This window comes from Zingiber officinale, chromosome 6B, assembly GCF_018446385.1.
Source record: "Zingiber officinale cultivar Zhangliang chromosome 6B, Zo_v1.1, whole genome shotgun sequence".
NCBI classification, from domain to species: Eukaryota; Viridiplantae; Streptophyta; class Magnoliopsida; order Zingiberales; family Zingiberaceae; genus Zingiber; species Zingiber officinale.
The window spans coordinates 131,029,856-131,044,784 of record NC_055996.1 but is presented as its reverse complement, the minus strand read 5'-3'; the positions used below and the strand labels follow the sequence as shown (position 1 = coordinate 131,044,784).

The 14,929-nt window shown below is 45.1% G+C and overlaps 1 protein-coding gene across 2 annotated transcripts; it reads left to right on the top strand.

Moving 5' to 3' along the window:
- Positions 1 to 11,688: 11,688 nt before the first annotated feature.
- LOC121989529 (exocyst complex component EXO70B1-like) lies at positions 11,689 to 14,171 on the top strand. Of its 2 annotated transcripts, XM_042543628.1 has the most exons (2): positions 11,689 to 13,082; positions 13,170 to 14,171. In XM_042543628.1, exons 1-2 carry the CDS (start codon positions 11,704 to 11,706, stop codon positions 13,849 to 13,851), a joined length of 2,061 nt encoding a protein of 686 aa, XP_042399562.1. In that variant the 5' UTR covers positions 11,689 to 11,703; the 3' UTR covers positions 13,852 to 14,171. The 2 variants fall into 2 exon arrangements, with proteins under 2 accessions (XP_042399562.1, XP_042399561.1); XM_042543627.1 differs by having other exon boundaries at positions 11,689 to 14,171.
- The last annotated feature ends 758 nt before the right edge of the window (positions 14,172 to 14,929 follow it).

Genomic DNA, 14,929 nt, shown 5'->3' with positions numbered 1-14,929 from the left:
AGATGGTTCGCGCTCCATTGCTGCTCCAGTCGTCATCCGTCCTCATCCTCCAAGTAGTAGGCGCCTGAACGGAGTTTCTCCATGACCTTGAAGGGTCCCGACCACAGGGCCTCTAACTTGGTGACATTGCCGACCCGCTTCACCTTCTTCCATACCAGGTCGTCGACCTGGAACGATCTTGGGATCACCCTCCAATTATAGTTCTGCTTCATCCTTTGCCGGTATGCCATCAACTGGATGACAACTTTTGCGCACACTTCGTCCACTAGGTCTAGCTCCAGAAGCCTCCACTCGGCGTTGTACTCGCTGTAGTGTTGTATCCAACCAGATTCAACTCTGATTTCGACAGAGATGATCGCTTCGCTGCCATATACTAGGTGGAAAGGAGTTGCCCCCGCCTCTTCTTGGGACTTGTGCAGATCGCCCACAGCATGTTGGGGAGTTCATCTACCCAACTTCCTCCAACATGGTCGAGCTGTGCGCGTAAGATTCGCAAGATCTCCCGATTGGCGACTTCGGTCTGCCCGTTGCTCTGAGGATAGGCCATGGAAGTGAAAGCTTGTTGGATGTCATATCCTCTGCGCCATTCTTTGAGTTTCTGATCGGCGAATTGTCTTTCAGAGACGAGCTGACGCGGAATGCCGAACCGGCAGATGATGTGTTGCAGATGAACTTCATGACCATCTGTTCGGTTATTTTTGCCAGCGACTCGGCTTCGACCCATTTGGAGAAGTAATCCACTGCGGCGAGTAGGAACCTCCGCTGACCTGTTGTCATGGGGAATGACCCAATAATATCCATGCCCCACTGGTCGAACGGGCAAGAGACTGTGGACGTCTTCATTTCTTCGGTCGGTCGGTGTGAGAGGTTATGATATTCTGGCAAGACAAACATGTGGCCACCGTCCGAGCGGCATTCTCTTAGAGGGTCGGCCAGAAGTATTCCGCTAGTAGAATCTTCCTTGCTAACGAGCGGCCGCCCGGATGTCCTCCACAGGACCCTTGATGTACCTCCCGTAGTATGTAGTCAGCGTCCTCCGATCCGATGCATTTTAGTAGAGGCCTCGAGAAGGCCTACTTGTAGAGCTGATCCTCGATCAGGGTAAATCGTCCGGCCCTTTTCTTAAGCAAGCGAGTCTCCTCCTGATCGTACGGGGTAGCTCCCGACTTCAAAAATTCCGTCAAAGCTGTCCTCCAATCGTTTGGGAAGGTGAGCCCCTCCATCCGGTCAATATGAGCAATTAGAGATACCTACTTGATTAGCTGTGATATGATGATCGGTGATAATGAGCTGGCTAATTTGTCTAACTCGTCTATAGCCTGGTTCTCCGACAGAGGGATCTTTTGTATGTCGACCTCCAGAAAGTGGGCCTTCAGCTTCTATAAGGCTTTGGCGTAGAGCTTAAGTTTGGCGTTATTTATCTCGAATGTCCCGGTCAGCTGCTGAGCGGCTAATTAGGAGTCCGAGTGGATGAAGACTTAGATGGCTCCGACGTGCCGAGAGGCTTGTAAGCCGACTATTAGCGCCTCATACTTAGCTTCATTGTTTGTTGCCCTGTAGTCCAATCGAACGGACAGTTGAATCCGTTCTTCTTGAGGGGAGATGAGTAATACATCGACTCCACTCCCCTGCCGAGTAGACGAATCATCCACATATACCCTCCAAACAGCTTCTGGCTCAGGATTTTGTACCTCAGTGACAAAATCCGCCAAGGATTGCGCTTTGATGGTCGTTCGGGGCTGGTACTGGATGCCGAACCCGCTAAGTTTCGTCGTCCATTTGATCAGCCATCCGAACGCCTTTGGGTTGAGGAGCACTCTCCCCAAAGGACTATTGGTCATCATGATGATGGAGTGAGCGAGGAAGTACAGACGGAGCCTCCGAGCGACGAGTACCAATGCATAAGCTAACTTCTCGAGACCGGTGTAGCGGGACTCAGCGCCTTTTAATATATGACTTAGGAAATATGTAAAATATTGAAAATGAACGAATAACCATAAGGGAATTTTTTTCGAAATTTTTAGAAATTTTTCGAGAATTTTTCGGAGCTCGTATGGACGAGCTTACGAGGATAAATATGGGGCCCGGGAAGCCTGTTTAGGCTACCCATTTAAGCGAGGAGATGTCTATTTTCTTAATTCCTTTTTCTTTATTTTCCTCTTACTCCCGTTTGTTTCTCTCCCGCGCACCCGATCCTTGCCCTAATCGGCGGCGATTTCCTTCTCCCTCGCGTATAAGTCATGGCCGAGTTCTCATTTCCTTCTCTTCTCCTCTTCATCTTCTCCTACCCGTGCCCTAAATTTGCAGCCCACTTCTCTTCTTCTACCACAGCCGACGCCACAAAAACGAAGCCAGCGCAACGACGCCAGCCGATCGCACGGTCGCCTCCTCTGTGCTCGTGCCCTAGCTAGCCACGAACCACCACAATCGACGTTGACTCTCTCTGCCTAGCACTATCACCGGCCACCAGGTCCAACCCAGCGCCGCTGTCGCCTGTGCCCTAGCGCCGACAGCCGATTTCACCCGTGCCCTAGCACTGTCGCCGGATCCTTGATCACCTCCAACCAGTGGAGAGGAAGAATGTAAGATTAGTTGGAATTTCATCGTTGTTTGATTTGTTATCTCCATTTCTTGATCTCAACTTGATCTGACCAGTGGGAAAGATTCCAACAGGGAGATTGTGCTCTGTGGAGTGTTCTTGGTCCTGCCCATCTTGTTCCAGCGTCAACAGTGGCTAGGTAGTGAGGTAAGGAGTAGAGAATTGTATTCTGGTTGTAGATTCTGTGTTGTTTGGACTATTGTGATGATAGATTTGATTTAGGTATGAGGTAATCAATTTATACTGGTGTATTTCCTGATTAACGATCCATACTCTAGGTTAACTTGAGATATTTGGTTTGGAACGACAACAGGTGCCCTCGGCAGCAGCTGTGATTTTCCGGCCGCGATTTCCAGCAACATCCCTGGCTGTGATTTGGGGTAAAGCGTAAGGATTTGAAATATTTTGTAGGTGATTGCTAGTTATGTTAGCAAGAAGTGTTAATTTTAGGTAGGGTGAATGATCATGTTGATTAGGGTTCCTGGTAAATAAGGATTTGGGTTTAGCTATTTTGTTTACAATAAAACTTAGCTAAACCATATGATTTATTATAGGATTTGGATTCAGGACGAGCACTTAGACATAGAGGTTGATTAGCTCGATCTATATTGGAGGCGTGTACTTTGACTTTATGTTATTCGATATGCATAGTAGTGTTTTTAACAAATAGTAATGATTATGTTTCTTATCTGTTTCGGTTGGTCATTACCCGATTTGTTACATGCTTATTTTGTTTACTTGTTGTGCACTTCATGTTAGTACCTACCTGATTATACATGCTTATAGGGGTAGTGACACAACCATATTTTAGTATGTTCAGGACCTAAGTTTTGATACCTTATCTGACCTGTGTACCTAGACCATTGATTAGGTCGATGTGTTCTAGGGTACACATTATATATATAGATAGGTTCAGGATATTTTCTATGCTTAGTGTCATGCACCATCTCGCATGATTTCATGTTGTGCGATAGTCAGCTCCATTATTGTTGAGCACATCGCCAGTTACATGGATCTGCACACACAACCACTCATGGGTTAGTGGTTTTTATCAGGCAGGGTGTGTTGCAGCAGGTGCTTTGTCGGTGCTCCGCTGGTCCACTCATGGGTAGCGTAACGCAACGTGGTAGTACGTCAAGGATCCCTCCTCTGGACTGGCTCAGGGAGATGAGAGCATTGAGCTCCTCCACTTATGATTTGGGGTAGGAGGATAGGTGTACTCCGACAGCATTCCATCCACTCGGTCACTCATCAGGAGCAGTGATGGCAGAGTGCACAGTTGTCACAGCCCTACCTACTCGGTCTCACCATTGTGTGTGAGATGGCTGACTGACATCAGGGGTGACCAGGACATGTCATTGACATCATGCGCATTGATGCATTTATTGCTTATGTTTGTTGCATTTATTTGCTGCATTTGGATGAATGCATATGATTGACATGCATACAGGATTTATGACACTCTCGGTCTAATGACCTTGTTATACTTATACCTAAGTCCTGGTTAGTATAGTTTTCTCCTGTTTATTCAGTTGCATTTTATCTTTCTTATATCAGAAGACTATACACATGATTACTGCTAGTTGTTATTCTTTTACTATGCATATCAATATTACTCGCCGAGGAGTTGACTCACCCCGTGGTTATTATTACATTTCGGGTTGAGGCCGTCCACAGAGTTCCAGTCGCTAGTCTCCTACAAGTCGCGAGGATGTGTTGTTTCAGACTTTTGGTTCTTATTTTCTTATTGCACTATCTGGACTTGTATTAGTTTACTCTATGGATGTTGTCGATGAGTTTTATTTGGATTTGTTTTACTACATGCCTGCCTGGACGGCAGAAGAGGTGAGTGGATTTTGTTTCGTCGTGTTTTGAGCTTTATGGGTGTAGTTGAGTAGGGTTGTTTTTGAGTTTTCTTATCACTGCTTTGGTTTGTTTACTATTAAACTGCGTGGATGCTTGGTTGTTGCATTTTTATTATTGTTATTGTTCCGGCCGTGTTGGCCGAGGTATATGTGGCCCTGAGGGCAATGTATAAAGTTTCAGATTGTCATCCGTACAGGGGAGATGCTGCCGAAATTTTATTCGGGTAGGGACTACCTGAGGCGTGACAATATATTTGGTATCAGAGCCAGGTTAGCGATACTTGTTGTTTTTCGTGTTACGGATTTTCGAGAGTATCTGATACCAATTTATTGATATCAGAGCGGGTTGCGATACCTGCTTTTGGTGTTCTGGATTTTTGGGTAGTTATTTTTCGGATTTGTACGGGTTTCCGTCGATTTTCTCGTTCAGAGTTTTGAGGTAAAATGGGAACTGGATAGCGACGAAACATCTCCAGACGGCTAATAGGTATAAAGGTAAATTTTATAATTTTTATTCGGTTGTTACAAAATACACAGACTGTTCCTCGCTATTCTGCTTAACTAGGGTCGAGCCGACCGCATGCTTGGTCGACGATAGGTAAATTCGGAGGGGCTCGCCAATAAGTGGCTTAACTAGTACAGGTAGAGAATTGAGGTACGCATTGAGTTCTTTGAATGCCTAATCGCACTCCTTGTCCCACTAGAATTTAGTGGTTCGGTGCAGTATCTTGAAGAATGACAAGCTCTGGTCGGATGATTTAGAGATGAACCGAGACAGTGCTGTTATCCGACCGGTGAGACGCTGAGCTTCTTTCAAATTTCTAGGCGGCGACATATCTTGTAGTGCTTTTACTTTGCTGGGGTTTGTCTCGATGCCCCGCTCGGTGACGATGTAGCCCAGGAATCGCCCGCTTTTTGCGCCGAACAAACACTTGTTTGGATTCAGTTTGATTCCGTATATCCTGAGTGTTTGGCAAGTCTACTTGATATCTGCACACAGGTCAACAGTTCGGAGGGATCTGATTAATATGTCATCGACGTATACCTCCATGTTACGATCGATCTGCCGTCGAAACACTTTATTCATCAGCCTCTGATAAGTAGCTCTGACGTTCTTTAGTCTGAATGACATAACATTGTAACAGTACGTTCCGTCGGGCGTAATGAAGCTAACCTTTTCTTGGTCTACCCGAATGAGCGGCACTTGGTGGTACTCTTGATATGAGTCCAGCATGCATATCAGCTTACACCCCGCAATGGAGTCTACCATCTGTTCAATCAGAGGTAGCGGACAGAAGTCCTTTGGACATGCTTTGTTGAGGTCCCGGAAGTCGATACAGACTCGTTACTTGTTGCCTAACTTGGAGACCATCACAACATTTGCGAGCTAGCTCGGTAATTGAACTTCCTGTATGTGACCGGCCTCCAGCAGCTTCTCTATTTCTGCCCGGATGATCAAGTTTTGTTTGGCACTGAAGTCTCTCTTTCTCTGCTTTACCAGTCGAGCGTCCAGTCAAACGTGAAGTTCGTGTTGCGAGACGCCCAGGGAAATCCCGGGAAGCTCGTGCGTCGACCACGCGAATACAACATGTTTTTGCTGGAGACAGTCAATCAGCTCCGCCTTTTGCTCGGCTTCCAGATCGGACGCTATGAAAGTTGTTGCTTCCTCTCAGCCGGGATGGATTTGAACTTCTTCTTTTTCTTCGTAGACTAGGGTAGGTGGTTTTTCGGTGATGACGCTTACCTCTAGCCGGGGAGTTTTCCAAGTGGACTTGGCCTCGGTCTTGACCATCTCGACATAGCAGCGACAGACGACCAACTAGTCACCTTTGACTTCTTCGACCTGGTCATCTACCGGAAATTTGATCTTTTGCAATAGGTTGAAACTACTGCCCGGAATTCATTGAGGGCCGGTCGACCCAAGATGACATTGTAAGCTAAGGGGACGTTTACCACAATGAATTTTGTGGTCCTGGTCCTCCTGAGCAGCTCCTCTCCGAGCAATATGGCCAACTTAGTTTAGCCGATCGACAAAACCTCGTTGCACGTGAACCCGTATAGTGGGGTCGTCATTGACAGTAGCTCACCTTAGTCGATCTAGAGCTGATCGAAAGCTTTCTTGAAAATTATGTTCACCGAGCTCCTTGTGTCAACGAAAATTTGGTGAATGGTATAATTTGCGATTACTGCTCGGATGATGAGGCCGTTATCATGTGGGACTTCTACTCCCTTTAGGTCCCGGGGTCTAAAGCTGATTTCAGGTCCGCTCGCCTCCTTTCGGTTGCAGCCTATTGCATGAATCTCCAGCCATCGAGCGTATGACTTCTTGGCTTGATTGGAGTCACCGCTAGTCGGTTCGCCAGCGATGATATTTATTTCTCCTCGAGCAGCATTACTTCTGTTTTTCTCCTCCCGAGCGGATGACCTGTTTTGCTCACAAAAGACTCTAGGATTATCAGCACTCTCCCTTCGCTGATGATGTTGTTGTTGTTCAGGTGATCTTCTTGCATCTTCCCCCCGCCCGACATATTGATGCTTGTATCACCGGTCGGGAGAGGGAGATCAACGGTGATATCTTCTGAGAGTCGGTCTGGTGATCGGCGTCAGGCTGCGGCAATCACGTGTGTTGTGTGACGCCAACTGGTGGAAAGAACAAAACATAGGCATCCATACCTTATCTTTTGACGCTTTCGGCCGATCGGATGCCACATGCTACACGACATGCGCCCTTGTCTCTTGATGTGGTTGCACCCCTTCGGCTCTTGGTCCCCTCAGCGGTTGGTGGCTGCTCGACGGTTGACGTTTGGTCGACACCGAGGGTTCGACCGGTGCCTCCTTCCTTCTCGCTGCCTGGGCCTCTTCCACATTTATGTACTCATTAGCTTTCTTGAGCATGTGGTCGTAGTCTCGGGGTGGCTTCCGGATACCGGAAGAAATTTCCCTCGACGAGCCCCTGGGTGAATGCATTCATCATGGTCTCAGATGAGACCGAAGGGATATCCATAGCTACCTGGTTAAAGCGCTGGACTGACGCTCGTTTTTTGGTATCGTTTACTGCTCGCGAAATGGTGTAGGAAGGCCGTTCGGAAATTCTTGAAGCTTTGTATCGATCCATCTGACAGTCTCCTGAACTAGCGTTGTGCCGAGCCGGAGAGTGTGGTGAGGAAGACCCGACACTTCACCCCATTTATGTATTAGTGAAGTGCAACCACGTTGTCGAACTTATCCAAATGATCGTCCAGATCAGTCGACCCTTGTACTCTTTGATTGCCACCGCAGCATAAGCTCAGCAGTGGATCCTACAGTATCGCTTCGGAGAATTGGCAGTTAATCCGTTCAGGAGACGCGTCGCCTCGAGGCGCCTTCCCTTTCCGTGCATCCCGAACGGCCGGTTCGTCTGAAGAGGATCTCCACTCTTGATTTGCCTGAGCGATTTCCAAGGGCGTTTGGAACAGAGCCCGGTGGAAAGGTATCGGCGTTGGCGGTGCCTCCCCATGCGTACCGGTCGACCCTCTATTCTGTCCCCAGATGGAGAGTTGCTCCGACCGAACCTCATGTGCCGCTCGACCTCTCGATGCCGACGTTACCTGCTGGGCCAGCCGATCGGCCAACGCCTTCTGCTACTGCTGCTCGACTATCTTTGCTGCTCGAGCTTGCACGAGCATGTCGAGCTCCTCTTGAGTGAGCGTCACAGTGTGAAGTCATCCAGTCTCTTCCATTTTCTCGGCTCGGAGGCAGGTGTGTTTCCACAGACGGCGCCAAATTTGATCCTGTCCGAAAGTCGAGGCGATTGATGCTGGGGATGTGGCGCTCCTGTTGACCGTGCGTGAACTCCAAACTAGATGGACCTGCAAGCACAACAACGTGAGTGCCGAGCCAGGGAGAGGTTTCTCGGCGTTGGCCCTTCGACGCTCAAGTCAGTCACCAGCGATGGGAAAGCGGAGCAAGGAAGCGGAGCCAAAGAAGCAGAGTAACAGTAGTAACAATAATCTCTCATACCTCCAATGAAGCTTGGACCTCTTTATATAGGGCTTCGGGAGTGCACGTGTATGCTTCTTGAGACGTGCACACTTCTCAAAGTTTTCCCTGAAAAGACATGTCAGAAAAGTGTCCATGACACCATACCTTAATGACCCGAGCATATCTCTGTTGTGACAGTGGAAACTTCCGTCATACGATCCTTTGCCTGACCATGCTGCCAACCATGCCGTCTGTCAGGGGCACAGGCTCCCAGAAGGATATCGCCAGATCCTCTTTTTGTTCGTTACTGGGCCGAGCGGGTGAGCCATTTGGCCAACCATCAGCCGTCCGGACGCTATCGTTCTTGGGCCGAGCGGGATGACCGCTTGACCAACCTTCCATTATCCGAGCCCTGCTGTCGTGCCGAGTGGAGCTATGTTTGAATGTAGTCTATTCGGTCGTGACTTCGCTTTGCTGGTTCTGAGGTTTGATGTTAGTCCGAGCGTGCTGGCCAGTCGGCGTGTGCCTCACCGACACATGCTTCCCTGAGCGTCAGAAGCTCGGTACGTGGGCGAGCTATGATGATGTTGGATTGGACATTTCTTATCCTGGTCGAGTAAGTGGGCTACTCGACCGGCCGGTGATGTAGGGGGGTTTATCACGCCTTGACTTTGACTTCCATCGTAGCCTTGCCCCTCTTTGGGATGAGTCCCTTATCCCCCGCATCACTCATGATGGTAGCTTCCAGGTAGATAAAATCCATCGCCAGATCAAAGTAAGATCAGGAAAAATAAGGAACCGGAAGGCTAATCCAAAGAAAGATGTCGTCTTATTGCTAGATCCGGAAGCAAAACTCATTTCTTCTCTTCTTCTCTCGCAGATATCAGGAAAATGAGATGGTAAAATTAGATCTGAAAAGATCTAGTATTTTTCTTTTCAAAACAAAGAAGAATAAGATCTTGACATCTCCAACGAAAATGGGCAAAAAATTAAGGAACGGAGTTACAAGAAAGATCTAACCTTAGTATGCTTGAGTGCATGGCTTCAATCGGAGATGTGTCTCTGCCGATCGGAGATGTGTCTCTGCCGACAGAGGTAGCTGATAGGAACTTGAGGAGAGCATAGAAGTGTATTTTGATAAATTAATAAGTGATTTGATATTTAAAAAAAAAAGAGTGCATAATTTAAATATTTAAAAATATAATTCAAATAACTTAATTCAATGAAATTAGTATTATACGAGGATAACATTTGAAATTAATATATATTATCTGAAAATATTAATGAATTGTATAGATTAAAATGAATTTTAATAACTTTAACAATTAATTATATAACACAATTTAGTTTTTTTACTAGTCTAATTAATCTTAAATGATATAATGTATTGGATTAAATAAAATTTAAAATTTTTAATAGAAAAATAGCATGACAGACAATAAATACATACACAATATATTTAAAATGTTAATCGAAAAAATAAAATGAAATTTATTAAAGAGAAAATACTATAAAAAAAATTACTTTCTATGAACAATTTTTTATAAAATAATATCAAGCATAATGAAAATCTTTTAACTTATTTTTTATCATCATTACTCAGCGAGTATTTTTAATAATGAAGTATGTGAAGATAGATATTTTATGATAAAATAGAAAATAATTTTCTTACTAATTATTTGATCTTTTATATTAAACAAGATTTAATTAAGAAGATAGATATATATTATATTATATTATATTATAGATAAATTTTATATTTCAAAATATAGCAAGCACTTCATTGAATAATGACTTTTTTTTATTATATAAATGTATTATGTTTAAGTTTCTCTAACTCTAATTTTTAGATCTAATTTATTTTTCTTTACAAACAATAATTTAAAAAACTAATGTATTTCAACGTGAATAGTATTTTATCAATATTTTTATTAAAATTTATATAATAATTTTTTTGTCGCATTCAACTCGAATATGTTTTTGTCCCATCAATTTTTTTTTTTGTTTTTTTGGAAGGAAAGTCAAATTGAGAGCAATATAAAATGTGTGAAATTTCTTAAATGAAGAGTTTTTATTTATTTATTTTTATTTAATTTTTTAAACTAGTAATAGATATTCAATCTTCCAATCAACGAATCCTCACTCCGCCTTATAAAAAATTTTCACCGATTATCTCAATAAATTCGGAAGTAGTTAGAGAAGGGGCATAACAACCCAACATACTAGATTTATTGTTTTATTAAAGAAAAATGTCATGTAAAATTGAAATTAAATGGAGTATTTTACACTATAGTAGCATTAAACCCAACATAAAATGAAGAGTTATTGGAGTTTGATTTGGCTTCAGTTAATTTCTGATAGAAATTCTTATTAAAATTTACACAAAAATAAGGCGTAATAAAACCATTAAATAGGGTGGTCCCCAAGATCTAACTAGGCCAACTTGCACGTATGTGCCCCCACTATCCTGTCTGTTGTGCGCTGGACAGTGTTTTCACATGAAGTTTTATTCATTTTAAATTAATTTTAAGAGATATATTTCATTTCATCAACTGCATTAATTGCGAGCTTACAACCAGCAACCACTCGTTAACTGGTGTCTAATAATAATTGTCTCAATATCGAACATGATTAAGGGATCAATCTTAAAAGTTGAGTGGTGGTGATTGATTGTTAGTTTTATATTGTGGCATGCTTTCTTCCGTAAGCCGAACATTTTTGGATGTATAATTGTAATTGTATTAATCACTATTAAGATAAACATGGCAGGCTTTATTAGCATTATCATAACCAAAATTAATATCAAGTTACTGTGTTATTGTGGACATATAAAATATTTGGTGTAATGAATGTATTTAGTATTTATTAAGTATTCGATTACTGAACAATCCTTGTTGGGGGAGTGAGCCGTGCGGTGCATCATAGCAACGACAAGGCTGTGCCAGTTAATCAACGCCAGGGAAGAACCGCTTAAGATTTCCTCCCTGAGGCAGACTCGTCGAGTGGGGACCGCGGGCTTACACACCCAATCAAGAGGCGTTGAAAGCCGGGTCTGCCTTTTCCCTTCTGAGGTGCGTTTCTCGGGTCTGGTTACGTCGATCGAAGGCCACGTGTCTCGTGCCCAATGGTCAGTGCGACGTAAGTTGATAATCTCGATCTGACGGACAGGAATAGACCGTCTTCTGATAGGAAGCTCCTCGAGCCGTTGATTTCTGCCACGGGTCCCACTTGGCACCAGACGATTTTTATTTGGAAACGTGGCACGATATAGTCCGTTTGATGATTGATGGAAAGTTGTGGTCCGTTAGATTTTGGAGCGGCGATTACGGCCTCTCGGTACGGTGTGGCGCCGGAACTTTGGGATATTCTGTTCCGTCACGGGAGGTCAAAGTCATGGCGTTCTCTTCCTCTGCATCGCGATTAAGACGAGATTTGAGTCTTGAGAGGAGAAGGAAAAGAGCAGCCGCCGCAGCCGCCGTACAGGAGCAGCGATTGCCTCAAGGAAATTACCCTAGCGATTTGATGGAGGGGTCAGTAGGATCAGCGTCGCCGGCGGATCTGGCCGAGGCCGACCTGGAGGCGGCGGAAAAGCTGATCTTGCGGTGGGACTCCACGGCATCTCCGGGAGGGGAGGAGCGGATGTTGTTCGACACGGGGGAACGCTCTGAAGCAGAGAGGTACCTACGCGCCGTCGACGAGATCCGACGCTCCATAAAGGAACCGGTCGGGGCGGGCAGCCCGCGGCGGTCGTCCTCATCATCTTCGGAGAACGCGATCCAGATCGCGATGGCGCGGCTCGAGGACGAGTTCCGGAACTTGTTGCTCTCGCGGGCGACCGAGATTGAGGTCGAAGCGCTCGTCGATTTGAGCTCGCTCTCGATGAACTCCGCTTCAGCAGAGGAGATCGGCGATCTTTCTGACGTCGAGGGCAGCGTGAATGCAAGCCATGAAGGAGAATCATTTTCTTCTGATTCGGTGGGTGGGAGCAGCACTATCCGCCGGAGTAGCATCCGGTCGATGAAAAGTATCCGGGAGATGGATCTGCTGCCGGCGGACGCGGTAGATGACCTTCGGAGCATCGCGGAGCGGATGATTGACGCCGGGTACGGCCGGGAGTGCGTCCAGGTATACGCCGGATCCCGGAAGGCGGCGATAGACGTCTGCTTCCGGCATCTAGGTGTGGAGAAGCTTAGCATCGGAGAAGTCCAGCGTCTCGAGTGGGACGCTCTTGAGGCAAAGATACGGCGCTGGATCCGTGCCGCCCGGATCTGCGTTCGGATCGTCTTTGCCAGCGAGCGTCGCCTTTGTGAACGCATCTTTGATGGCCTTGGGATCGCTGATGATGCCCCTTTCACCGAAACAGTCAAAGGCGCTGCTATCCAACTGTTTGGATTCGCCGAAGCCATCAGCATCGGCCGTAGGTCGCCGGAGAAGCTCTTCAAGATTATCGACCTCCATGATACAATATCTGATCTCCTCCCGGATGTCGGGCTTGTGTTCCAATCCAAGTCCGCCGAATCCATCTATACCCAAGCCGCCGAGATCCTCTCCCGGCTCGCGGAGGCTATTAGGGGAATCCTTTCTGAGTTTGAGAACGCAGTGCTTCGGGATCCACCCAAGACTCCGGTCCCTGGCGGTACCATCCACCCACTAACTCGGTACGTCATGAATTACATCAATCTCATCTCTGACTACAAGCTCACTCTCACGGAGCTTATAATAACAAGGCCATCAGCTAGCACCAGATTATCTGGTGATGACTTTGCTGCAGCTGGAGCTGCACCATTGGAGCTTGATTTCCCGGAGTCTGAGAACCAAACTCCACTCGGTGCCCACTTGAGTTGGATCATAGTTGTTCTGCAACACAATCTTGAAAACAAGGCCGCTCTATACAGGGATAATGCTCTCTTGCACCTCTTCCTGATGAACAATATCCACTATATAGTACACAAGGTGAAGGGCTCATCAGAGCTTCGTGAGATGATTGGCGATGACTACTTGAGAAAGCTCACGGGGAAGTTCCGAATTTCTGCAACTAGCTATCAGAGAGCTACATGGGTCAAAATTCTCCACTGTTTGAGAGATGAGGGTATTCATGTCAGCGGTAGCTTCTCATCGGGAGTCTCCAAGTCCACTTTGAGGGATAGGTTCAAAGCTTTCAATGCTTCTTTTGAGGAAGCTCACAAAACTCAAGCCCATTGGTTTGTGCCAGACACCCAGCTGAGGGAGGAGCTCAGGATTTCAATCTCAGAGAAGTTGTTGCCAGCATACCGGGCCTTTCTTGGGCGTTTCCGGCAACATATAGAGAGTGGTAGACACCCGGAATTGTACATCAAGTACTCAGTCGAGGATCTTGAAATGGCTTTGTCTGATTTTTTTGAGGGGTGCAATCCTCTTCAACACAACAGAAGAAGATCTCACTCATGATGTTATGATAAGAGACTGGTGATTGTGGAAGCTGAAATTCTTTAGATTCTTAAGAGGGAGACACATCATATTAAGTCTTAGCAGCCCTGCTCATTGGAAGTATTCAAGAACGCTGTGTAGTTGGGGAGTCAGAGGTGCAACGCATCTAAATATGAAGAGGAACTTGCTAATGGATTTCCCTTAGAGAGATGCCAGTAACTGTTTCCCTCTGTAAGAAAATTTGTTTCTTTTTCCAATTTCAGTATTTGTTTAGCATGTTCATACAGCGTCTACTACTAGTGTCCTTTTGAGAATCATCAAATTTAACATACGTTATTGTACACTTTTTTCTTATAAGTTTTGCATGCTATGAAGCTTATTGAGTTGTGGTGGGGTGGCATTAACTAACTCTAGATGTTTCTTTTACTTTTTTTCTTTATAATATCTGATTCATCTCAAGATGTTTGCAGATCAGAGATAACACATCACAAATCCAAGTAGGTATGCTTGCAATCTCTGTCTCTCTCTCTCTCTTTTGTCTCAAATAACTATAATAACATGGCAATGTGTCGTATTGCCACTTGAGGGCTTTAGAATGATACATGTTATTATAGCTAAGGATTTTTAATTTTTGTGTGAGCTTGCACTTTTATTCCAAACAGAGAATTAGAATTTGCTGCAATCAGATCTCGAGTCCTTGACTGTCATAAACTTCAGAACATGTCACCTTTAGTTATAGCCTTTTTAGACTCTCTTTCTCACATTCATAATTCATACTTCATGTGCTATTGTTTCCAATATAAATCAACAAGTGCTAGGATATTACATAAGTCCATACACTTTTGAAAGAAATTTCTAGTATTCTGAGAGTTGAATGATGGAGACTGTCCTAGGAAACCAGGGGATTATGAAGGCTAATTTCCTTTTAGAAAATTAATTTCTGATTGATGCACTTTGGAACCTAGAGATACGAAAGGGTCTCTAACAATTCCTTCGAAAGATGTAGTGGTCCATTTTTCTGATTGCTAATTTACTATCTATGTATAATCTACATGACTAATACACAAAATTATCCCATGTTACATATATAATAATATGA